This window comes from Pongo pygmaeus, chromosome 8 (assembly GCF_028885625.2).
Source record: "Pongo pygmaeus isolate AG05252 chromosome 8, NHGRI_mPonPyg2-v2.0_pri, whole genome shotgun sequence".
NCBI classification, from domain to species: Eukaryota; Metazoa; Chordata; class Mammalia; order Primates; family Hominidae; genus Pongo; species Pongo pygmaeus.
The window spans coordinates 53,585,316-53,611,927 of record NC_072381.2 but is presented as its reverse complement, the minus strand read 5'-3'; the positions used below and the strand labels follow the sequence as shown (position 1 = coordinate 53,611,927).

Sequence of the window (26,612 nt, the reverse complement as noted above, 5' to 3'; positions counted from 1 at the left end):
TTGGGAAAATTAATAAAGTGGCTCTCTTTGTGATCACACTGTGACAGTCCAACAGGAAATCCATAGAATATCATCACATGCCTTCATCACGTGCCTTCATCAGAGCTTCCCCCATCAACACTTGACTCATTCGTCATTGATTTTTAAGAAAGATGCATAATTACAGCTATAACCTAGTTTTCTGAAATATAAAATAAAACTGACTTTTTGTAATGCTTGTTTAATTCTCAAGGCAAAGCTCCAATCATATCTTTTTTCACTGTAGATGCAATATGGGTTCCTGTTTTAAGTGGATTCACTCCAATTCCTTTTTTGTTATCGTCATTCTATCTATCCTAGGATAATGAGGACCTCTGGCAAATGAACTTTTCATCAGCAATTGGTTTCGTCACATGAATTTCTGTATCTGATTGCTGAAAAGGTGAAGGCGAAAAGCCGAGGGCCTTTCGGAACAAGTTGGGCAACTGAGATACGGAGTTAGCGGCGGCCCCGCTCCCTGCCCATCGTCAGAAAGGCGAGATGCTGACAGAGGTTTCAGAGTAGGGGGCACACACAGAGTAGGGGGCACACACTGGCAACTTCAGTTTTGTCTGGCCCACCATGGACTGGAAAATGGAAAGCCATTTGTAGCCAAGTCACAGGCTCTGTTGGCAGTATTATACTTGCTCTCAGACATTCGGGTCCAAATACCACTTCTCCCAGATTCATCAACAATGACCAAGTGGAACTCAGTCTTTGGGCCTGCTGTGTCCAGCTTTTTCTTTTCCTTTTTTTCTTTTTTTTTAAATTTTATTTTATTTTACTATTATTATACTTTAAGTTTTAGGGTACATGTGCACAATGGGGGGAGGGGGGAGGGATAGCTTTAGGAGATATACCTAATGCTAAATGACGAGTTGATGGGTGCAGTACACCAGCATGGCACAGGTAAATCTTTATGACCTTGGATTTGGCAATGGATTTTTACATATAATGCCAAAAGCACAAGTAACAGAAGAAAAAATGGATAAACTGGACTTCATCAAAACTGAAAATTTTTGTGCATCAAAGGACATTATTAAGAAAATGAAAGAAGAACCTACAGAATGAGAGAAAATATTTGCAAATCATATTTCTTTTAAGAGTCTAGTATCCACAATATATAAAGAATTCATACAACTTAGCAACAAAAAGAGAAACAACCCAATTAAAATATGGGCCAAGTCCTTCAATAGACGTTTCCCCCAAAAAGATATACAAATGGCCAAAAAGCACATAAAAAAATTCAACATTATTAGCCATTAGAGAAACAAAAATCAAAATCACAATGAGATAACACACTCCATACCCATTAGAATGGCTAAAACAATTTTTTTAAAGGGAAATAAATATTGGCAAGCCTGTGGAGAAATTGAAAACCTCTTATATTGCTGTTGGGTATATAAAATTGGTTCAGCTGCTGTGAAAATAGGCAGTTTGACAGTTCCTACAATTCTATTGAATTGAGCTACAATTCTACTCCTAGGTATATAATCAAAAGAATTCAAAACAAGTACTCAAATAAATACATGGACATGAATGTTCATAGCAGCACTATTTACAAGAACCAAAGGAAATAACCCAAATGTTCATCAACAAATGAATGGACAAACAAATTGTGGTGTGTACACATATGATGGAATATTATTTTATTGCAAAAAGGAAAGAAGTACTGATATACATTACAATGTAAATGAATCTCAAAAATATTAAGCTACCCGAAAGAAGTCAAACACCAAAGGAAACCTATTACATGATTCCATTTACACATGATTTATCCAGAATAGTTTAATCCCCAAAGCAGATTGGTGGTAGCCCAGGGATTGGGGAAAAGAATGAGAATGACTATAGGTTTTCCTTTTGGGGTGATAAAAATGTTTTGAATTAGATAGAGATGGTCTTTACACAACACTGTGAAAGCATTAAATTCTATAGAATTGTTTGCTTTAAGATTATTAATTTTATGTTCTGCAAATCTCACCTCGGTGAAAAAAGCTAAGATTTTTAAAAAATTTTTTAAAGTAAAAGATGTCCAGCACCTGGAGCAGTTCTTAAACTTTAATGTGCTTACACATAATAATAGGACCTTTTTAAAAACAAAACCCTAAATTTCAACCCCAGGGATTTGTGATTCGGGAAATCTAGTTTACACAACTATATTTTTGAACAACTCTACAATGGATTCTGATGCAGGTGGTCTGCAGGCCACACTATGAGAAGCATTGCTGTAAGGTAGGGATTGACAGAACAGGAATGGAGACAACGTTCTGGATTCCAAGGATGGCAGACACTGATCCCCCACCTGACCTGGTGTTCCCAGATGGCTTGTATCTCACAAGGGACCTGTGGGTACAACAGAAGGTTGTAATCAGAAGTACAAATCCCAAAGTACCTGTATCTTTGGGAGCCAGTGGTGGTGTGAGGCGTGCTTGGCCAGATTTTGCATCTCATTTGAAGAAGCCTAGGCGCCTTTGCAGGATGTGAACCAGTGAAGCCTCATCATGTCACACAGCCCCTGGGCTTGGCTATAAAATCCTGCCACCCACAGCAGCTGCACATCAGAGAGGATGACTGCTCCAATCCTGGTACTTGTCCTGCTTACATATGGAAGTCAGACAGACTGTCCCCTATATGGATTCTATCAAACTTCAGGAGGCAAGATTAATACCCATCTCCTGTTACTAAGGCCTGTGGATACTTGAGGGATGCATTAGAAAATTAAAAGCAAAGTGGCCTCATTTGCACAGTCCATGCTGATTACTTCAGACAGCCACCATCCTCTTCCAAACCTCCAGGGCTTCTCTCTCAGGGACTAGCACCAACCAGTCTCTCTCACACTCTCATCAAATTGGTTACCAAGGCCAGGCAAAGTAATGTCCTAAATAGTTCTCAAAATGTTCTCCTGTTCAAGCTACTGCCATCCCTGGAAGGAGCGACTGGCAGCTCCTTTTCTCCTCTCCTTTCTAGCCATCATCTCTGCCCATCCATCCCTATAGCTTAAAGCCCTACTACAGCTTGAAGTCCGAGCAATGCCTACAGAAGGCAGGAACAAACCTTACTCAAGATAGTTGATTTTGACTCTCACCTTTATGCCTCCTCAACCCATCTCAGACCAGATAACTCTCATCTTTAAATGTTTAGCTCAGTGGTCTCCTCATCCAGGAAAGCCTCACTGACCTCCTCCCCAGACTTCATTAGGTGCACTTCTCTGTGTCCTCTCAATTTCTGGGCCTGCCCTTGCCAGGGTCCCCACCATACAAGGATAATGCTCCATTCATGTCTCTACCAGGTGGGAGCCCAGAAGACGAGCAGGCAGGAGCAGCCATATTTGAAGCAGTTGCAGGACCACTGCACATCAGGTGTCTTCAGGACACCAGGCAAGAGAGCCCAAGACTATCTGCCTTGCCAACCCTCTCTGCCTTTCCTCCTGTCCTGTCCATCTTCTCAATTCATTCATGCCCATATTCTACTCAGTGACCATTCACGGGGGTCCCTGATGTAGCTACAGACTCAGTCCATGCTCACATGGGCCTCACCACTGAAGCAGAAGAAACAGATTTGAACACCATCTTATTTCCACAGTGGTAAGAAACCAAAAATCGATAGATGTGCAGTGCCTTTATTAGCAGATGGGGAAGAGACGACTTAAGTGGCTGATGTCCTTGGCATCCATTTTAATACATATCCTGGTTTCAGATATGCTCAAGTGTGCAAACATGAACCAAAGAAATAAGAAACCAAGGAAGGTTACACAATTAATCATTGATTTGCCCTGTGATCAGTGCTGAGGGTGCTGAGGAAATGTGAGGCAGTGGGATCTGATTTGGCCCATGGGATGGGGATGGGGCAGCCAGGGGAGGCTTCTTGGAAGAAGTGACATCTCAACCTAGACAAATGCATAAGAAGCAACTGTCCAGGCAGAGTGAAGACAGGAAAGGCATCCCAGGTAGAGTAAAGAGCATATGTGAAATCTGAGTCTGAAACATGGCTGCAAGGTGCTAGACGAGTGATGCCATGGGCAGGCGGGACCCCCAGAACTGTGTGCCCCACACTCCCAATGTCTGACTCCCTCCTGGGAATCATGGGGAAGCACTGGAGGCTTCCAAGTGGAATGACAGGGTCACATCTGTGCCTTCCAAAGGCTGGTGTGGCCTTCATGTGAACTGCTCAGGAACTACACTGTCCCACACCCTTCCTCAATGGTCTGGCACAACAATTACCTCTAACAAACTTAAGTGACAGATATAACTCATACGCACAGGGGACATTGTTTCAACAGGAAAGATTAGGACGAAGCTGCAGGATGCCCAGCAGCAGAGCCAGAGGAGTAAGTGTTTAGGGCTCTGGCCTGCAGAGTGTCCTGTGAAACCTTAACCATTGCCTGGAGCACACCACATTCCTGTTGAAATGATGTCCCCTTAGGGCTATAAGTTATAGCCACAACTTAAGTTCAAGGTAAAGGTGACTGGGGTTGCTCCTTTGGCTGACATAAGGAATAAAAGTCAGCCCACGAGGCCTGGCAGGGGCTGGGAGAAGGCATATGCTAAGGCAGAAGCAAGAAGGAGCAGAGATGCCTTGCTTTGGAGGGGGCTTTTCTCAGAGCTATACACAGACCCAGTTGTAGAGGAGTCCTCATAACCCATAACCCCATGATGCCACAGTCCTGCACAGAGACCACCCTAGCTCCACATTGCCTATAGGGTAAAAGTGAAATGGTGCAAGGCCCACCACAGTCTGACCCTACTTCTGCTCCACTTTCAACTCCAGACCTGCACTGTGGATGATGTGCTGCTGAGGGGTAAGCACTCCATTCTACGGTGTGTGTATGTAGTGTGGATAGGTAGTATGTGTGTGTGTGGTATTTGTGTGTGTTGTGTGGTTTCTGTATGTAGCATATATAGGTGGTATGTGTGGTGTGTATTCATGTGTGTGTGCTAGGTGCTGTGTGGTGTGTAGGTGTGGTGTGTGGGTGTGTGGTATGCCAGTATGTGTAAGGTGTATGTTTAGTGTGGTGTGTGTGTGTTTTGTGTACATGTGGTGTATGTATATGTGCGTGTGATGTGTATATAGTGTGTTTGGTGTAGGGGTGTTTATTTGGTATGGTGTATGTTTCATAGAGATATATGATGTATTTTGGACACCATAGATATATTTTTGGAATTACATAACATGTCACCTCTGTTATGAAAAATGTTCCTTAAATTATAGTTACCATAAAGACTAAATGAATTGAAGAATAGTCCATTGTAAAAAGCTGAGCATGGTGTCTGGCACACACATGCTTAGGAAGCAGCTGTGATCACTCTAACTACCATCTTCAATCCTTGCCTCACAGCATCCCTCAATGTAGATACTATTATTATGTCTGCCTTCAAATCAGGAGATGGAAGATTAAGAAATAAAGTAGCAGGACCAAAGAACACAGCCACCAAGGCATACAACAAGCAGGCCTGACTCCAAGGCCTACGGCCTCTTTCCCTCCTCCCTGGAGACTTGGGACCTACTTTGCAGAAGGCGCGGCTGAGGGAAGCCACTTGCCCAAGGACATACAGGTGTGGTAGGGCAGAGACGAGCACCCTGTCTCCCATTCCCAGCCCACTGCCATGCCCTTTACTCTGCAGACTCCCTGGAAGGGGTAGAGTTTCACTTCCTATTCTCTAACCATTAAGGAAGGTCAAGGGCCATGTATCTCTTTTAGGGAGAAAAAAAGTGCTCTGTTTATGAAACATGGCTCTTATAAATGTAAAACTTACTCATTACAAAACCAGGGTGACATTTGACACAGGACTCACTTCTAAAACATCAGGACTGATGAAGTCCATTGGTTAGAACCCGATCTTCAAACAGTAGGCTGTCATGTCAGACATTTGGAAAACTATCACTATTATTGTGGGAGTATCAGGAAAAAAACAGGAAGAACACACACACATGTGTGCACATACATGCACGCACAGACAAATGCATGCAGGCTTTGGAGGTAGCCCTGGGTTCAAATTCTAGCTTTATTATTTACTAAATGTGTGACCTTTGGCCATGTTTTTTATCCTTTCTCAGCCTTTGTTTCCTTATTGATAAAATTCCAAAATTTTGGAGGGAAATAAAAATAAATAGATGTTTAGTGCTCAGCCTCCATAGACATTCAACTAATTACTATTGCTTTTCTTCACCTGATATCACTTACTAAATGTCTTTTGGTACTGACAAATACTCCCCTGCCCCTGAGAGCTGGTAGAATAAGTAGAACAAGTTTCCATACCAAGATCCTAAGTTAACCTGTATGTTATCAGGGTGCTCAGGCAAAAGGCCTCCTCAGGGATTGCCCCTGAAATATAGAGAACAGGGAACCCAGAGAGGGAATTCTTCCCAAGACAAGCAAGAAAATCAGGACCTGGGAATCTGGCCAAGGCTTGGCTTGGAAAGGGCAGCTAAGACCCCATGGAGGCATTCCCATACCTACAGAAGGGCAGGATGGCCCGAATGAGGATGGTTTCCATGGAATCCAAGAACAGGAAAATCTTGGAGCAAGATTCACAATAAAAAATCAGACATCACACAAGGGACCTTCCATGATTGTCACAGAAACAATAGACTCTCAAAAAACACAAGAAGAAATAATTATGATTCTTATGTTTGAAGAAATAAAAATGAAAGACAGATATGAACAAGGAAAAGGGCTATCAAATCAAGTTTATTTGAAAAAGAAACAAACAGTATATCTAGACAGATAAAATACTGTCATTGAAATTTTAAAAAGAAAACCTAAATGGCTAGATTATATATCAGATTAGACACAGCTAGTAGGAGATTCAGTGGGTTTAAGAAAGACCAAAAGAAACTGCGTGGAACAGAGTACAGAGAGACAAAGAGATGAAAAATGTGAAAGAAAGATTAAGAGACATGGAGGATAGAATGAAAAAGTAAAGCATACATCTAATTGTATTAGTTCCAAAAAGGCATAATAGGAAAAGGGATGGAGAAGAGGTCATAATTTAAAAATCCATATTTTATAAAAGACATCAGTTGGGATTCAGGAATCCCAATGAATATGAAGCAAAATAAATGTTTAAAATAATGTACATTGAGATATATGACAGTAAAGCAATAGAATAAGAATGGTGAAGATCTTAAAAGCCACCAGAGAAAAATGACAAATTACCTTCAAAGGAAGAGAAATAAAAACGATTTTTAAATGGCAACAATGGAAGGCAATAGCTGGGGAGACCTTCCATTTACTGTGAGAAAATAACTGTCAACCAATAAATGTATACCCAGCAAAACTATATTTCTGCAATTAGGGAGAAAATAAAGACAGTTTTCAGACAAATAAAATCCAAGACAGTTTACCACAAATAGACCCACAGTACAGGAAAGTTTAACGAATGTACTAGAGTAGATAAAAAATAATCCCAGATGGAAGGATAGAGATGCAAAAAAGAATGGTGAGCACAGACATTGAAAGCATGTAGGTAAATCCAAAGAATATTTTATAAAACAACAACAATAACTGTCATATCTGATGGATTTACTAACAGGAGATAAGTTTAAAATATTAGCTAATAGTAATGTATAAGTTAGAAAAAGGCAAAAATATTTAAGAGTTTTAAGGTCTTGGTGTCTTAATTGGAAGGATAAAGATACTGTTTAACTAAAAACATGAGTATGCTTGTTAATTCACTCCAGGGTAACTACTATAAAATTAATCATAGAGAGTTTAAATTTCATACTAGTAGGTAGGAAACACAATTTTAAAAATTCAATTCAAAAATAAGACCAAAAATGTTTTTTAAAAGTGGAACAAATGTAAAAAGCTAAGTAGAAATCATTCCAAATATATTAATAATTATGAAAGTGTAAACAAATGACTTTCTCCAGTTAAAAGAGAAATAATACCACACTAGATTGAAAAACAAAGTAAAACCAACAAAAATGGTTCCTTATTGTTTACAAGAAAAACACCTAAAAATGTAAGGACAGTACACAGAAACGTTAAAACCAAAGGGTGAAGAAAAATCCCAGGCACAAACTAACCAAAAGAAACCTGATACAGTCCTATTATTATTAAGGCAAAATGTACAACTAGGGATAAAAAGGTCACCATATAACGATAAAAATTTAGACTCCATAAGAATATAAAAATTCTAAATATGTATGATTCTTACAACCTCAAATATATGTAAGGGAAAATTCATCAGAAATTGACACATCCACTTTATCATGAGAAATTTTGAATGCATCGTTCTCAATAACTGATGCTCCATTTCCCAGGCCGCTGCCGCAGGTGGCGGAGGGGCAGGTCCCAGTGCTGGAGGCTGAGGCCACCTCCTGGGCCACCTGGCGGCCGTTGTGGTGAAGCAGGTACTGCTGGGCCGGAAAGTGGTGGTGCGCTGCAAGAATGTCAACATTTCTGACAATTTCTACAGAAATAAGCTGAAGTACACGGCCTTCTTCCGCAGGCGGATGAGCACCAACCCTGATGAGGCCCCTGTTATTTCCTGGCCCCCAGCAGCGTCTTCTAGCCTACAGAGCAGGCAGGGCCCACGGTACGCAAGACCCAGCGAGGCCAGGCTGCCTTGGACCCCGAGGTGTTCAATGGAATCCCACCTCTCTACAACAGGAAAACCAGATGGGTGTTCCTGCTGCCCGCAAGGCTGTGCATGTGAAGCCCACGAGAGAATTTGCCTACGTGGGGCGCCTGGCTCAAGAAGCTGGCTGGAAGTACCAGGCAGTGACAGCCACCCTGGAGGAGAAGAGGAAGGAGAAGGCCGAGACCCACTACCAGAAGAAGAAATAGCTCATGAGGCTGCAGAAACAGGCCAAAAAGAACGTGGAGAAGAAAACTGACAAATACACAGAGGCCCTCAAGACCCATGAGCCCAATAAGGCCTGTTTATTCCAAAAACAAAAAACAAAAAAACTGGTATTTCAAGCCGACTTTAAAAATTAATGATAAAGGATATTTGAATGAAACAATTCACAAATTCGATCCAAGGGACATAAATAGAACATCAAACCTAACACTCTGAGAACATGCATTATTTCCAAGCACATGTGGAATATTTATGAGAAGGGACTACATTGAGGGCCATGAAGTCAACCTCAACTAATTTCAAAGGATGACAACCCAGACGATCCACCTTCTCTCACCTTGATAGAGTGAGAAGTAAATAGCAAAGATGACTAGAAACACTGTAACAATGGAAATTCAAAATTCAAACACGTAAGAGTCAACTATAATTTATAAGGGAAATTAGAAACATATTTCATACTAAATGATACTGAAAATAAAACTTACAAATTACAGAGAAATTTATACGTAAAAAGAAGATGGAAACAGACATCCAAGTTAAGAAAAAGAACACCAGAATAAGCCCAAAGGTAGAAGGAAATGATAACCCAAAAAAGTAGGAGAAACAGGAAAAGTCAAAGTTGGTTCATAGGGCACACTGAAAAGTAAACAATTGTGAATAGTGCTGAAGCAGAAAAAGCAAGGAAGACACAGGTAAATAGGTTGGAAATGAGTCACAGAACTCACAAGCTCTGCTCAGAAGAGCGTGAGGGAGCCATCGTGAGCAGCCGGATGCCCACAAATGGAAACTTTGATGAAATGGGAAAATCAGCTTGCAAAATAACAAACCAAGAATAATTCAAGAACAAATAGAAGTGCATTCTCATGAGAATAAATTTTCTCACAAGAAAACACCGGGTTCACAAGGATTTAGAGGCAAGTTCTGTCACATTAGCTAGGGAACGGAAATAAGCAATCTCTACATAAACTCTTCAGTAGCATAGAAGAGAAGCACTGTCCAACTCATGCTATGATGCTAGCATAAATCTGACAAGAAAAATAGCCAGGAAAGGAGTATGAAAGGCCAACCTCCTGAATGTCAGTGCAAAAATCCTTTTTAAACATTGGTACATCAAATTCAGCAATACACAGATTATGAATGAGTTGGTTTGTGCAGGAATGCAAGATTAGGAAACCACTTAATTAGCCAGATTAACCCCCAAAAATCTTAATTATCTCAGTGTGTGGAGATTTAACATGCATCCTTCTCTCTACCATCCCCAACACTGAAGCCTGGCAAATGGGGCACTCTGGTTAAAAATGTAGTGTCTTTCAGAAGGATAACTTACTGCAGTATTAATGGGTGTTCTGTCATTTATGCTTCGGAGGAATGGAAAAAAACACCAACTGTTGCTGTTGTTTTCTTTCATTTTCCCTCCCACCCCAAAAGGGTTGGGGTAGGGATGGTTCTTTGTGCTCTCTTGCTTTAGTGGAATTATTTGTTACAGACATGAGAGGAAAAAGTTGTTTACTAAAGTCAGAACCCATTGAGGTGTTTGGCCTGCAGAAGTAAGGAGAGCAGTTGTCTTTGTTAGGGGGTGTAGAAGCAGCAAGAAAGAACAGAAAGAGTTCCATAATTGGGGTGGACACTGTGGTTTGTGTCCTGCAGATCAAAGGATCTCTCACCCCACCCCTGGCAGCGTCCTGGGGAGGAGATAAAACCTGAGAAGACCGAGGCTGCCTGGCACACCCAGGGATGCCAGGCCCAGGCACCAGGGCTCCCTAGGACAGTAAAGATCCCAAAGGAGAAGGTGAGTGTAGCAGCAGGGTCCTGCCCTCCCTGGTTCTTATGTGACTCGACAGCATCCTCCAACCCAGTACTGACTCAGATTGAATTTTCCATCAGCTCCCAAGGTAGAAGAGTGTGGAGTCAGAGCTAACTTGATTTGAGGAAGTTGAGGTCACAGGACATTTCTGCACACCCATTCTGTAGCTGAGCCTTCCTACCGAGTACACATGCGCAAGACGTTAGAGTGAGAATGGGAGACAGAGATGCACTGATGACACACTGGCAGAAGAAGCTACCTCTCCTCCAGGTCTGGCCACAGCTTGAAGTTGCGTTGGGGGTCACTGCCAGCTTCTCCCTTCTGAGCATCCACAACTGGACCCTGCTTGGCCCTCAGGGACTCCTTCAGGTCCCCACGCAAATGGAGGGTGCCGCTGGCCATGCTGTCCAGAAAGCCAAGGATCTGGAGGCAGCTCTGTATCCGGGGTGGGAGTGAGCCGCTGGAGGAAAAGGCAGTGCCCAGCAAATCCACAAATGGCCTGGCCTTTGTGTCCGCCCAAGAGCGCAGCAGGGTACCCTCTTCCTCCAGGGCTCCAAAACAGCCCAGCAGGCAGAGGTCCTCGGCCATCTTCTCAAAGAGCCCATTCCTCCTGAAGAAGTCGCCATTGACAGGGTCCCAGTGCAGCGCTGCGGACACAGCACAGAGAGTGTACAAAACCAGCTCCAGGGTCTGTCTGGGGGATACTGATCCCCATGCCTGCAGCAGGGGCTCCTGGAGGGAGCCTTCCAGGTCAGAGAGCAGAGACAGCAGCCCGTTGAACCCGCTGGAGACTCTGAAGGCAGCACGACCCTTGGGGGTCTCCAGGATCCGGAGCAGAGACTGAAACACCAAGCAAATCAAAATGAGTGCACTCCAGGAGGTAGATTAACCCTGAGCCCACACACATTCCTGCCAGAGCGTCCCACTAGCTCTTCCCTCAACGCCTTCAGGCCAACAAGCTACAGGAAGGATCATTCTGAAACATTGGGATCTCCATATTGTTCCTCTTACGGTTTAGGTTTTCCATGTGTGCCTACTACAATAATCTATAGGGTTGATTTAACTGTCCTGTTTTTTGACTTGAATGCAAATCCTTGCAGAAAGATTCTGTCCTGTAGTTCATACTCATCCCAGGTCGAGTGCTCACACATCTGCCTCTCATTCCCTGATCAAAACTCTCGTCATACTCTACTGCAGCTACTTGAAAACCGTCTGAGCTCTCCACCAGACTGAAGCTCCATGAGATGGAAACATATCTGGCTTCCTTACTACTGTGGAACACAGCACACACTTAATGACAATTTGCTAAATGAGTGGGATGAACCATCTCTTATACTGTACAGAAGACACACAGTGAAATCCTTATAGAAGCAGCTTGTTATTCCTTATCTCCCTCTCTGTGCAAGCATGGCTTCAACTGTTATTTTAGATGAAGGGAGACAGTAAAATGAATCAACTTAAAATGTGGTGTGAAAAGAGTGTGTCAGAAAGAGAAGAGAAACCTGCAATGGAATGAAATGCATAGGTATAACACATAGCATAGGCAAAGTGTGCAGAAAGCAATTAGGCCACTGATAGGATACATCGTGGAATCCACCACCCTCCAGATCACTGAGAGCTTTACTGGCCAGCCAAACTTTTATTTCCTTCTAAAATCAAACCTTTCTTGAGCACTTACTTACTTGGGCCCAGTGCATGGTATATACTCTAGGTAATCAATACCTGCTATTGGAAGGAAGGAGGGAGGAAGAGAGAGAAGGAGGGGGGTCTACATTTAAGCAGTTCTCATGCTGTGCTTCATCGAAATGTGAAAAACACATGGACGATTTTAAATAAGTATTAAAAGTCTGTAATTTTTAGTACTTATTTATTGATCAGATAAATTGCATTGGACTCCATCTAAAACTCAGGCATTTGATGTGTGTTTCCTAGAGAGTGGACAACCTTGTGGGTTCATTAGTAGACTGCGGAGAGAGGTGTAAATTGTTTTATCTTTTCAGATATTTAATGCTCTAGTGTGACAGGGAAGGGGATTGTCTGAGAAGGCACAGTTTGGAGTCAGTTTCAGGAGGCCTGAGACAAGGTTCAAAGACAAAAAATAAAATAGAAACTCCCTATTTGGGGGAGGGGGTGATGCTGTGACTTAAATGTACTGTTTAGGCGACAGTCTGTAGTATGATACAGTTAGTGAAAAAGAGAAAACTGGTAGCTCAGAAAAACATGTGGGAAGGGTCTAGATATTTAAGTTCTTTTTAGTTAATAGAAACTTAGTAAAGTTACAGGTCACTATCAAACATGAAGTCATACACTTTGGGAGCTCCATCTTTTTTTTTTTTTTTTTTTTTTTGAGACAGAGTCTTGCTCTGTCACCCAGGCTGGAGTGTAGTGGCGAGATCTTGGCTCAATGTAACCTCTGCCTCCCCAGTTCAAGTGATTCTCCTGCCTCAGCTTCCTGAGTATCCAGCTCCATCTCTTAAATGCTGGCACCCTAACCTAACAGTGGTGTTTATTTGAAATAGAATGTGTGTTCCAACCACTTGAATTTTGTTCTCTAATGTTATATTCCACTACAGGAAACCTGAGCTGCTGGGCGAGTAGTCAGTCTCACATTCCAGGTCAGAGAACACAGGAGGAACCTGAACTCTCTTAGTGCACGCAGGCAAGGATTCTTTCAAAGATGAAGAGAAACAGCAGCCAAGGATATGCGTAAAGGGCTTCCAGGGCCCCATCTATGACATTTCCAGAAATTTAAAAAACAAAACAGATTGCAGTTACTAGGAGAATCTATGAAAGACCAAAGTCCATAATTATATTCAAAATGGACAAATAACATAAAGCGAGGTAGAAAGATTCATCCGTACCAATACCAGTCAATTGATCTTTTCCCAGTTGTAGAAAAAGAAAAAGCACTACTCACAGTGGCTAGATCAGTGATACCCCATCACATCTCAGAGGGACACTGCGGGGAATTGAATTGTCATTTTGCTCTTTGAAAGAAACCCAGCATCAGGGCCACCCACTAAAGGGGGCAGTCAAGTATGAATCGTGGGAAAGACTTCAGGGAAATTGACTTCCCAGGCCACCTGAAAGATGGGGGCAATGATACTGCTTTCTTATCCCGAGTGAGGATGTGGCCTAATTCTTTCTGAATTTGGCCGAAAACCCAGGAAAGTTGGACATTTGTAGACACACCCTCAAAGCAAAGCATGCGGATTGTTGGAGTAGGTTCCTCCAGGATGGTGGTACTCAGTGTGCGTATGTGAAAGCTCATGGCTTAGGTTGGGCAAGGCCTTTCCCTGTGTAGACAGAGTCAAAGCAGCTGCCTGTCCCTGCCCCACCCTGGAGGCCCTGGGGCCAGGAAAGGCTAAGGCAGCTATGTTGCATCTGTGCCTGCCTTATGTGAGCAACTCACTCCCTATAAAATGTTATTTTTATGGCTGAGTTGGAAACTCACTCCAAACTTGATGTATGTGTGGTGGTTTCAGTCCCTCCTTTCTAACTGATAAAACATACCAAAGGCTGTTCACTGTGATGTGGTACAGCACGCGTCTGAACCTGACCTATGCCTGGTCACATGACACATACCATGAAAAGTCAATCAGTCACAAAGACATCAGGAAATCTTAAGCTCTACAATGTCAAACAGACTAAATTTATGTGAGTGCTTTCAATGGCTCTGAGACCTCTCGGAGCTTTGTTTAAGGCAAATGGAATGAATAAGCACTTCTGTTTGTCACATAACACATGACAAAACAAACATCAGGAAGGGAGAATGATTAAAAAACAAAACCGATCAGATTACAGACAATTGCCTGAGTGCTGCGTGATCACTATAAACCCCTCTTCCCCCAAGGAACCCCATCCCAATTCAATTGTCCAATTTGATGCCAAATATTGCTTAAAAGAACTCCATCACTCAAAGAGTGTTGAAGCAGATATTTTAAAAAGCAAAGCAACCCAATAATCACCCTCATTATGATCTGTGTCTTTCAGTGGGTTTGTCACCTATAATTCCTAGATGGTTATTTTCTTTTCCTCCTGTTGGGAGGGAGAGGAGGAAGAAATGGCTGTCCTTAATTGTTGCTTTGTTTGATTTATTAAATTCAGAGTCATTATCTAAAATGGGGGTAATCTCATTAGAACTTAGACTCCTCTATTATTTCTTGGGATGGGGTTAATTTCATATTTGCAGAGTCATAAAGTAAAGAGTCCAAAATCCAATTACAAAGGCTTGATTTCATAGCAACTAAAGAGAAACATTTCTATCATAAAGGAAAATAAATACTTCGCTACTTCGGGAAATGATTTGTCAGGAACGGGGAGTCTAGGAGGAGGGTCTCCATTACTGTCATTCAACTTTGCATGATAATGCATCACATAGGGTTTTCAGTCTGCGGAAGGGAGTAAATTTAATCAGCTGAAGTCAAAGTAATCAGGCTGGGGTTGACACATTTCAAGAAAGGTCAACGTTAAGCACATTTTCTCATCCTAACTCAGTTACTATGTCATCGTCTCTGAGTTAGTATTCCTCCAGCTTGAATCTATAAAATGGATGTCGGCTGCAAAGCGCTAACTACGTTAGGACTAACAGGATTTATTTCACGTTCTATTATTTGTTATTCCTCATAATTTTCCATGTGTCATGCTGGAAGACCGGTGAGGTAATGCAATTAAGCTCAGAGTTGAACAGCTAAATGTATATTAGCAAATCAATCTGAATTTGTGCATAACCCAATCACAGTCCCACCGGCCAAGGAGAGGAAATTCATTTGCTTACATTATTCTTTAACTCAGTTATCATTTGCCAGAATTAGGTGGTGAAGTCACATGTGCTTCAGTGTTGGTATGGAAGTGCCACTGGTGTTTGAAATAACTGCCCTAAGTTGCTTCTCCAGAGTGGCTGGCGGACAGGCCACAGGGAAGCGATGCAGAGTGATGGCATGCTGTGAATGCACTTTGGAGATGGGAAACCTTGATAAGAAGGGGCACCCTCTCATCCCACTCAGACACACTTTGTAGAAACAGTCCCTATGGGCAGAGTTGGCTCTCACCTTCTAAAGAGAGAGATCCAGTGAGAAGCAATTCACTTAGCGTCTTCATTCCAAAGTTTCAGGGGGTTCCTGTGATGACTTAGAAACAAATGTAGATCTCACAACTGATTCCAGCAAACCTTCACCACTTGCTCATATGACTCAGTGGTGGGCGAGTCTGGAAGAGGTTCCATTCCTCCCAACTGCCCCCTAGAGCAGCAGTGTAACAGCCCTAGCCCTTGGAAAACAATGCCAGCTCCTGGGCCCTCCAACTGCCCAGCAGTGACTTGGCACCCAGGGAGAAGACAGCACATTGAGTGCAGGCTATGACTTCGTTAAATAAGCTCACCAGTGTTCTTCCCTTATGTGCTCTCTTGATAACTGTGATTCTGAAATGATATTGAATCTGTAAAACACCATAACGACTTTACATTACTAATTCTAGAAATTTAGTCCTATTGCCCAAGGGCTGACACTCCAATACGATGCCTCTGGGCTACAGAGTAAACAAAAGGAACTTTCTATGAGCAGATCACTCTTTTCTACATTGGACACAAAAATACTTTTACTCTCCAAGCAAAGTAAAAGCAAAACTTTCCCCTCTGTGGATCTGTTTGGCTTTCAATATGGCACTGTCAGGAACAATTATTCACCCAATAGAAAACCACAAGCCTGACTGGTTAGGACATGCCTTCCCTGTTCCTATCCTATCAGAATATGCCACTCAAGCTGAACATGGACATATGAAGGAAAATGTACCAAACAGCGCAGTGAAGTGGAATGATCTCTCAGTTTTCAGTTGCTCGCCTTAGATTCAAACTCAACTTCACCATTTAGCAGTCATGCAATATTAATTTAGTCAATGAAGCTCTCTGGATGTCTCTCTGCCTTTAACATTAAGAGAGTGGACCACATGAATCTGAGGTAATTCCTAGCTCCAGTATTTTCTTTATTTTTGATATATCTCTCCTTTACCCTACTCTCTGCTTCACCCATCCCTCTCACTCCCCTTACCTCAAGTAATCATGGGATTCAAATGTCTTTCAAAAGGTATCTAACTTTCCTTTTTTTGTTTTGTACAAATCACTTTCACTGATTCTATGGCCCTGCAATTAAATCACTGGCTGGGTTCTTGTCATCTGTGAAACATGATGATTATGGTCATGATGCCACTTTTGGATGGACCACGCAATGCTTTGGCCACACCAATCACTGCTGGCTTGGCCACATAATAACTGGAACAGCTCATATCAATGTCTGACATCGAATGTGCAGAGAAATAAAGTAAGTATGATGAACCAAACACCATTCTCTAAATGTTAAAAAGGTTTTGCATAGAGATAGGCTTAAGTAAGTTAGGTTGATGATTGACCTAATTTTGGAAATCAGAGCAATTTCACTTTTTTTTTAATTCACCAACAATCAAACATATCATGTTAATGAAACAGGAGCATGTTGGCCGGGCACAGTGGCCCACACCTGTGATCCTAGCACTTTGGTAGGCTGAGGTGGGAGAACTGCTTGAGGTCAGAAGTTGAAGACCAGACTAGGTAACATAACAAGACCCCCTGTGTACAAAGAATACAAAAATTAGCCAAGCGTTGTGGCACATGCCTATAGTTCTAGCTACTTAGGAGCCTGAGGTGGGAGGATCACTCAAGCAATCCTTTTTAAAAGTCATAAACTCACAAAGACAAAAGCTATGTAAAAAAGGAACAGCAACAAAACTGTGAAAGTTGTAAGGCAGAAGAGATAGCAAGAATATCTGTTATATGTATTTAAGTATTTTAAGATAACTTGATGAATGTTAACAATATTACAAAAACATACACTTATATCTCTGTTGCCCAAACATGATAACTCTGCCTCACTTGTCCCTTTGTGCCCCCGTTTCCACACCTCTAACTGCCTTTTGCTTCTTTTTCACAGCTCACAGGTTCTCTCCCCAGTGGGCCTTCCTCAACCAGGTAAGGCAGCACTGGTTTCTCCTACTTCTGTGTTCCCATAGCAACCTGCACTCAGTGTCTAACCAATGCATCCACCACATTGTAATGTAACTATTGCTTACTTATTAGCACCAGGCTATGAGCTCCCAGAGGGCAAGGGTTGTATCACAATTGATTATAAGCCCCAGGTACTCTTCATCAGCCCTGGTAATGGGTTAAATGCTCAATAAATGCTGATCAAATCAACAAGGCAGCTACTTGGTCATTGCTGATTTGAGCTGCACTTCCATAGTTTACAGTGTTGTGGGAAGTAGCTGTCTAGCCAGGAAAAACATTTCCTAGCATCCCTTGCATCCAGGTGAGTCCTGCCCAAAGTTCTTCCTAAAGAAAATTGGACAGAAAATAACCCGTGCCAGTTCTAGGCCTGAATGAAAATGTCTTGTGCAGTTCCCCATGGTCTCTCTTCCCTTGTCTGCTGGCCAAGTTAGATGCCCAGGTGATGGTAGTTCCTTAAAGACAGTCACCAATCATTGACTGGACTGTATGTTGGAAAGAAATTTCAAATGTACCAGGCTACTGAGGATGTGGGATTTATTTGTTACAGCACCTGACACTACCTAATACAGGGTACTGCCTGCCACATACAGTGGCTAACTGAATTACATGAATACAAATGCCTGAGCAAATGTGGATCGCTTGGTGCATATCCATAGGAAAGCCAATCTCAAAGGAGGACTTGAAATCACCTTCAGGAGATCCAGTTTCAGCTGCAGCTCCCCCTGAGTGGATGAGCATAGAGCACCCACAATGATGCTCATGTACTCCTCGGCGTTGATGGCTGAGAGCTGCTCCAAGATGCTGAGCGAGGCCTCCCGGTAGCACTCGTCATCCAGGAAGATCTTGATGAAGGGCACCATGCCGTGGTCCTTCAGGACAACTAAGGACCAGACAGACAGAATGGGGCTAGGGCCAGGGGGAACCTTGCCACTTCAGTTTCAATCAAAAGAAAAGCTTTTTCTTATAATTTTCAAACTTCATTTTGCTATTTTTTATGTTTCTCTTTTGCTCACTGGTAAATTTTTTGGTAATCCATACCCACTGTTAAAGTGAGAAGCAGAAAAAAGAAACTGTGGATCTGATTTTTTTTAAAAAAAAAACTGCTTTCTTCTCCAATGAGAATCTTATTTTTGAAAAAAAAAATGACTAACATCTCCCCACAGGAGATACATTCAAGAAAGGAGAAATAAGTTTAAGAGATCTATTGTACAACATGGTGACTAAAGTTAATAATAGTGTCATGAATTCCTGGGGTAAAAAAAGAAAAAAAAATAGAAACCTAAGTAATAAAAGCTTTAACTAGATCTACCTCTCCCTTGATTTCCTCATAATTTCCTCCCCAGGGCCAGTGACAATTTTCTCTCTTCTCTCTGCCAAAATTCATATAGAAAGCAAACCACAATTTAAGCTAAGAACATATTTAATTTCTAGATAGTTCCTTGGGGAGAAAATTAAAGAAACCTGACTGGCAGTATATTTTTGTTTAAAAGTAATTCCCAGGATTGGTATCAGAGTAATCCATGTGGAATAAAAACTAGGAGGCAACTGGATCCTTCAAATGGCTTGATGGAGATTTGAGCAGACAGGATTTTTCCAATTATGGGCTAGGTACCTCTGACATGCAAATCACCTTGAAAGCATGTTTAAAAGTAGATTCCTGGACAGGCGTGGTGGCTCACGCCTGTAATCCTAGCACATTGTGAGGCTGAGGCAGGCAGATTGCCTGAGCTTAGGAGTTTGAGACCAGCCTGGGCAACATGGTAAAGCCCTGTCTCTACTAAATACAAAAAAAAAAAAAAAAAAAAATCAGCCAGGCATGGCGGCGTGCGCCTGTAGTCCCAGCTACTCGGGAAGCTGAGGCAGGTAAATTGCCTGAACCCGGAGGGTGGAGGGTACAGTGAGCCAAGATCATGCCACTGCACTCCAGCCTGGTGACAGAGCGAGACTCTGCCTCAAAAAAAAAAAAAAAAAAGTAGATTCCTGAGCTCCACCTTGACTGACCATTAATTAAAGGTCTGGATGTGAGCCTAGGAATATGCATTTAGCCAGCACCTCCGGGGAACCTTTTGCAGACTAAATGTTAAAGACTGTCTCTCTGCCATAATGAAATAATTTTTTACATTAGGTATAGTTACTCTGTGAAGGCCTCAGATAAAGATGCCTAAATCACCAAACCCACTGATATGATGTTGGTGTGTCTATGTCATATTATATACATATATATATATGCACATATTATTTTTAAAACCCAGAAGCCACATGATCTTAGGACGCTAAAAGAAAATTTGAATGGATTACACTGCTAAGTCCATCATGTCTGATGAGAGCACAACAAATTGCATTTCTTTAAAATGGCTAGATTTCTTTGCCTGTATTTTACTCTTTGGATCTAAAAAAAAATAAAAAAGCATCTACGGTCAGTGCAGCAGGACACTAATAAATTTTTCTCATAAATTTAGAAAATGATAGATTGAGCATAGTCTTCTTGTCACCAACTTTATTTAGCAACCTTAGAAGTAAAAAGTGTCAACAGAGGTACAGTATCTACGAATTTACTGATGATCACTGAACATCGGCCAGGAGAGGAGCATTAGCCACAGATAACGCTGTGTATTGGTTACTCCTTGAGTATAACCTGTGAACACTGCCATAATTAACCAGGAAAGAGTTCATGTTTTACCAAGCAGTGATGAGGCAAACTTGGCACCATTCTTACCTGCATTCCTCACCGAGCCTTTCAGAAGTGTGACTACAGTCCTCAGCATCACACAGGTGAGTTCTCTTTCTGGATCCTGAACACCAGGAGTGGACACTTTGTTTCCTGCGATATTGAAGAAGCAACAACAAAAAAATTAAGTACATGTGGTATGACCCCAAATCTCTGACTCCAGCTTTCTATCCTCTTAAGGAGATGTGAATATAATGCTTTCATCATAAGGGAGTGTGTATCCCAATTAGTAAGATACAAGACTGTTACCCCCTACAGCAGGGGTTCTCCATTTTCAGCACATCAGCATTCCCACCAGGGCTTATTTTGTTAAAACCCAGAGCCCCATGCTGGGTCCCATCCCCAGAATTTCTGATGTAGTATTTCTTGGATGGGGTTCTATAATTTGCATTTCTGAGAAGCTCCCAAGCAATGCTGATGGGGCTGGTCCAGGGACTGCTCTTTGAGAAGCATTGCCCCAGATGATACACAGAGCCCTGCCTTCTTAATTTTCCTTTGGCCACTTTTACAGTTTGCCATTCATCCTTGGGAGGGATGACTGCCTGCTCATTTCCGAGCCATGGGGAAGCTCAAGAGAACCTGGAGTAAATAGGTGATCCCAGTAGACCCATGAGGGCAAAATCAGATCTCTTTATTCACCTTGAATCCCCATGCCAGCAAAGTGCCTGACACCAATTGGAAGCTCAATACTTATTTGGGGAATGAATGAATGAATGAATGAATGAATGAATGAATGAATGAAAATAGAGTTTACAAACCAGGAGACAGAGTATCTAAGAAACAACAAGACACATTTAACAATAGAAAGTACAAAGTAAGACTAGATGCATGAGCTCACAAAAAAGTTTAAATTCTCCTAGGAGTGGTCATGGATCTGGAATTGCATTTAAAGGCAAATTCAATGTTAGGCTGCTAAAAAGAAATACCAGCTAAGATAAGACAGAACCACCAAACAAAGAAACGGTGCAAAGACTTCTCATTTAAACACCAAGGAAAGCGGATGAAGCAATACATTAACTTCATTCATGATGGGATTTAAGGACAGAAGTTACTAAGCAGTAGAAAGTAGCTCATAAAATATTGTCCAGGGCTTGGCCCAGAGGCCTAGACACAAAAACCATCCCTTGGGCTCATCCTCCGCAGTCCCGATCCTATTTGCAAACACTCCCAGGGAGGAGCTGGTTCCATCCTGGCCTCCATAAGATGCCTGAGCTCCTCCCTGGGTGTCTGTCTCAGTCTACGGCAGTAGCACTGGAACTACAGGAACAAGGTGACTGATGTTTCTTGAGTCCCTGTTATGTACCAGGCACAGCAGTGGGTCCTCTTCAGATATTCCCTCATTAAAATCTCACAACATTTCAATGATGTCGACATCATTACCCTGTTTTACTGAGGAAGACACAGCCCATACGGGTTAAGTCACTTTCTCAGGATCACTCAGTTTGTCAGTAGCATGGCCAGGATTCCAGCCCTTCGCTCCTTGCCCTCAGAGAGGCCCAGGAAACAGACAGAATGGTGACCTTGGCTTAAGTCTGAAGCAGAATTACAGAAGCAGCCAAAGGCTAGAGAGCTCCCTGACCCTTCCAGTCGGTGCAGTGGGAGAAGGAGAATGAAAGGAGGGAAGGTGGGCAGAGTAAGCATCCAGATTCTTGTGTCCCGGTGTCCCTCCTCCAGGCTGATTTCCCAGAGCAGCAGGTGTAGACAGACTGAGGGAAAGACCAGAGGAGCTGGGGAAGGAGTTTCCACACTTTGCTTCCTATTGGAAAGTCAATGGAGATGGTAGTTAAAGACCACCACATAGAGTGACTCCAGCAAGATATGTGCTGGAGAGCATGGTGAGGCAGTGCAATAGCCCAACCCCTGAGCCACTGAGCACTCTCGTGAGACCCTACAGCCCCAGGGGAGCAGCAGAGGCTATTGGGGTTGAGACTCCAGGGTGCAGGGGCCAAGTAGGGGCAAGGGGACATTGCCAAGGAGCCACAGGTATGCAGCCCAGCAGGGCACCAAGACTTGGAGGGGCGTGCTGGGCCAGCAAGACCCCAAGGAGCTCTCTCCCAGTGGGAGACCACTGAGCCAACAGTGCAAAGTGAAGAGTGAGCTAGGAAGCCGTATCCCAGCAGACCCCAGAAGGGCCCCCAAACCCCAGGCCTCTCTGAGCTCCCATTCCTGAAGAGCTGTCAGACCCCTGCAGTCTCCCTGTCTATACACCCACACAATGTCTAGGGCAAGAGATATCTAAAACCTGGAAATTCACAAGGCCTGAGTTAGCCCCAAGTTCACTCATCTCTTTCACTTCTTCATGGGGAAGACTGGGTGGCTGCCTGACTGGGTGGCTGTGAAACTGTGTGGCCCAAGCATACTTTCCCAGTGACATGGGCATGCTCACTTTCTGTTACATTTGATGGGCAGCCAGATTGGCCCAAAGACCAGGCCTGGCTGACACTGACCCCTGCCCATCCCTCCCAATGCACCCAGTGGCACCTGACTTCCTCATGATCTTGGCTTGCTTCCGAAGCTGTGCCAGCAGCAGGCCCAGGAGCCCTGAGTCCCGGAAGATGTCGGTGAAGAGCGGGTCCCCACCAGCAATGCTGAGGATGCTCTTCAGGGCCATGAGGGTGCAGGATGGCCCAGGGCTTTCCTTGATCAGATGCTGTACCTTTCGCAGGATCTCATGAGGCACGTAGTGCAGCTCGAACACCAGGGCCTCTAGAAGCTGGAAGAAGTGTTCCTGCACTGGGGCCGGCTTCAGGGGCATGATCTCTACAAACTGCGAGATGGGCTGCAGGGTCCACTCCAGCAGGAAGAAGTTTCGAGCATTCCAGGCCCACATGGTCCTTATGGCTGACAAGACTTGTATGCAGAGGACAGAGTCACTGGCTTTGTGGAAAACATTCTGTAGGACCTGGAAGGCCTGAAGATTCTTAACAGTCACCCCTGAGGAGGAAAACAAGAATGATCTTACAAGTCATTTCTCCTGCCTGTGTCTACAAATAGATGTTTTCATTGTTAAGAGGACATGCCATTTGAAGTTTCTGTGTTCTAACTCCTATAAGCACATGTCCATCAGAAGTCCAGAAAAGCCAGCCACCTGAGGTATGAAGAAGGCTGGTGCAGCATGGTCCAAGATGCACTCAAACTGTGGCCACTCTGAACTGACATGTGCCGTGAACGTCAAGTACACATTAGATTTCAAAAAGATAATACAAAGAAAATGATGCAAAATATCTTGTTGACAATTATTTGTATTGACCATACATTGAGACGGTAATATTTGGGATATATTGAGTTAAATAAAATATATTATCAAAAATAATTTAACTTGTTTCTTCTTATTTAAAGTTAAAATTTACATTTAAAATGATATAACATGCCTTGCATTGTATTTCCATTGGACAGCATTGGGCTAGGAGGACTGGTTTCAATGGATTAAAATCAAACGATGTTGGAGATTACTAGCAACATCAGTTTTGTTTCTAGACAAGCTGATAAATAATTACGCTTTCCTGACCCACCCCTACATTTTCCTCCAGCTTGAAGGTTAAGCCTCATTCTCTCTCCCCCAGGAGACATTTTGTCAGAAAGCTCCCTGCCTCCAGCCTTCTCTGCCTCAGATACCAGAGATGTTTGTGAAACTCCTGTCTGATTCAGGCACTCCCCTAAACCATGTCTGTGCCCCTATGTGTTACTGCATCCCGTCCAATGGCCCTTCTTAACCTGAACCCTGTAGCACTGCTGCCTCCCTGCCTCTATTCTGCAGAAGCTCTCACTTCCCAGACTTACCCAGCCATCCAGGCCACCATTTATTCCCCAGACTGTCATTTCTGCCTTTAAACTTTGTCCCTTCATCTCAACCTAGACAACCCACACTTAGCCTTAAAAACTCCCTCAGGCAGGCCCTCTGTTCGAGGTTTCCTGACTGAGCCAGGTCATGGCTGTGCCTGATGCATCTCTTAGCCGATTCTCTAGCAGACTAGGGTTCAGGGACATGTGACAGTCTCTACAGAGGAATTTTAGGGAGCAGACAACTGGCCTGTTCACACTGGCACCCAGCATGGGGCAGAGTGCCTGCCACACAGAAAGTATCCGTGCCTGCTGATTGAGTTCATCAATCAATCAATGTCTCAAAGTACTGAGAAGTCACTGACTCTGAACCTGGATGGCTGTTTTAGGGCCATCAGTCCCCATTATATAAGCAAATGTTGCAGAGTAAATCACACCAGAGGCTGCCTCTGTTATTTGAGAGAGTCTTTGCCTTTATTAAGCAATGTTTCCACTAAGTCTCACGGGAGACGTTCATAATCTCCCCAAAGGTTGTGACAGAATCAGAGCCTACTGCACCATTGAAAGGTATACAAAGAATCAGGAGAAGACCCTGTGTAGCCTTCTCAGGGCTCAGCACTAACTCTTCCGGTCACCCAGACACAAGAAGGACCCACCAGATGCCTCGTGATGGAACTTGAAGCCTTCAAGCTGAGGGTAAGTGACGCTGTCAAACACCTTCAGCTCTGACCTCCCACAGGTCGTCAGCCACACCACCAGCCCAAGGAGCTCCTCCAGCTGTGGGTCCACTTCGTTCTGGGTCAGCCCATCATACCTGGGGGAACAGATGAGGCCAGCTCCCTGTACTTCCTGGATGGAGCAGCCACATGTGTGCATGGTGCTCTCAAGGAGACAGAGCCAATGGGGATCTGCAAGCTGGGGAAGACCCCACAGGTCTGCACCTGAGGCAATTCAGAGGCAAGGGAGCCCCCTGGATAAACACCACTCTGCAGATGTCAGTCTTAGATCCAAAGAAGTGCATTTGGAAACTGTGAAAAGCTATGCCATCTGCTCACAGAAAGTCATTTTCCATGACTGAACCTCCAAAAGACATGTGCTTAGGGTATCAGCAGATCAGGGCACCTCCCAAAGGAGAGATGTAATATAATAGTTCAACATTGCAACAAAACGGTGTGGGAAATAGTTGGACTTCCTTGTGCTTATTTAAAGGTTGAGTGTGGCTTTTGTATTTTAATTATGGGCAGGTAGGCTGTCCTGCTCCTCTTGTGGAGAAGTGCATCTCAAGTCTTATTCCAGCCCTGTGATTTCCAGAGGAAAAGTTCTTGCAGCGTGACTTCAGTTAAGGCAAAAAGGAAAGCCAATGAGCCCACATGGGATCTTCTTGGCACTCCCTGGAATAGGTTCCTGTCCCCTCTCCTGCCTTCTACAAGAATTCTGGGGAAAACTCAACACCCAATGAACCAAAAATTTGTTCAGGAAATGCTATGACACGGACCTCCGTGGGGATCATAGTCAGCTGGTCACAGCCCAGACCAATGCAAAACGTGATGTGCCCAGAGGGGCATTTACACTTAGCGTCCCTTTGGAGGAAGGCACAAGGGTATTGCCATGTAATCACATCCTTCTGGACACTTGGTGGACCAAGGGACTTTGGCCCCCTTGTCCAAGTCACTGCATGTAGGCTCAAAGCCTGGCTCTGTAGTGAAGTGTGTGAAGTGCAGTAGTAGATATACCCCTCAGAGGAGAAGGGTGTCTCATTCTCGCCCAGCAAAGCCCAAGGGAAGGTACGTGGCCTTGCCCTGAAGCAGCTTCCCCAAGATCAGCAGAGGAGCTTGGGCCATCAAGGCATTTCTTTGATTTCCATCCCTTGCTCTCTGTAATCCCTGGGCCCCACTCGAAGATGATACAGGAAGGCAGAGTGGAAGGCAAGGAGGAGCTAGCCCAGGCCCTAATGAACGGTGTCTGAGCTTGGGTTTCCCACGTTTCAAGGATTTGAGAAAGAGGTAGTTCACTTGGGAGTTGATCCCAGAAAACAGCAGTAGGGGAGAGGCCACGTGAGACAGGGAATGGAAGGAAACCAGTCCAAGAGCATTAGCAAGCAAGCGTCTCATGGGGCCACTGGAGCTAATCCTTCTGGGGAGCTCTGGAGGCCATGCAGAGCAAGCCCACCCAAGGGCAGCTGTGCTGGATGTGCACCCATTGGCTCCTTCAGTCATTGGTGGGCAGCTGCTCCTAAAGGTGGTTCATTTCCAGACCTTTCCAGCCCTCAAAGCACACAGGCAGGGCAGCTTACAGCAGTGCCAGAAGCCCTCCAACAGACAGGGCTTCTGTTTGGGTTCTGACTGGGGAAAATCAGGCCAACAGGCATGCAGGTGACAGGTGCCTACAAGTACACTTTGTAAAACTACTGATTCTCTAAGGAAGTGGTCCCCACGCCTGTCT

The 26,612-nt window shown here is 43.6% G+C and overlaps 1 protein-coding gene and 1 pseudogene across 4 annotated transcripts in view; one reads left to right on the top strand and one right to left on the bottom strand.

The window, feature by feature from the left end:
* The window catches only part of WDFY4 (WDFY family member 4), a 297,400-nt gene that overhangs the window by 228,132 nt on the left and 42,656 nt on the right, over positions 1-26,612 (bottom strand). For all 4 annotated transcript variants that reach the window (XM_054436992.2, XM_054436994.2, XM_054436995.2 and 1 more), the window contains exons 8-12: positions 24,827-24,984; positions 22,872-23,324; positions 20,379-20,483; positions 18,352-18,542; positions 10,889-11,469 (exon numbers count right to left, since the gene is read on the bottom strand). In XM_054436992.2, coding sequence (XP_054292967.1) covers positions 10,889-11,469; positions 18,352-18,542; positions 20,379-20,483; positions 22,872-23,324; positions 24,827-24,984 — 1,488 coding nt within the window. The remainder of the gene's footprint in view (positions 1-10,888; positions 11,470-18,351; positions 18,543-20,378; positions 20,484-22,871; positions 23,325-24,826; positions 24,985-26,612) is intronic.
* On the top strand, positions 2,299-8,962 carry LOC129006477 (large ribosomal subunit protein uL13-like; annotated as a pseudogene).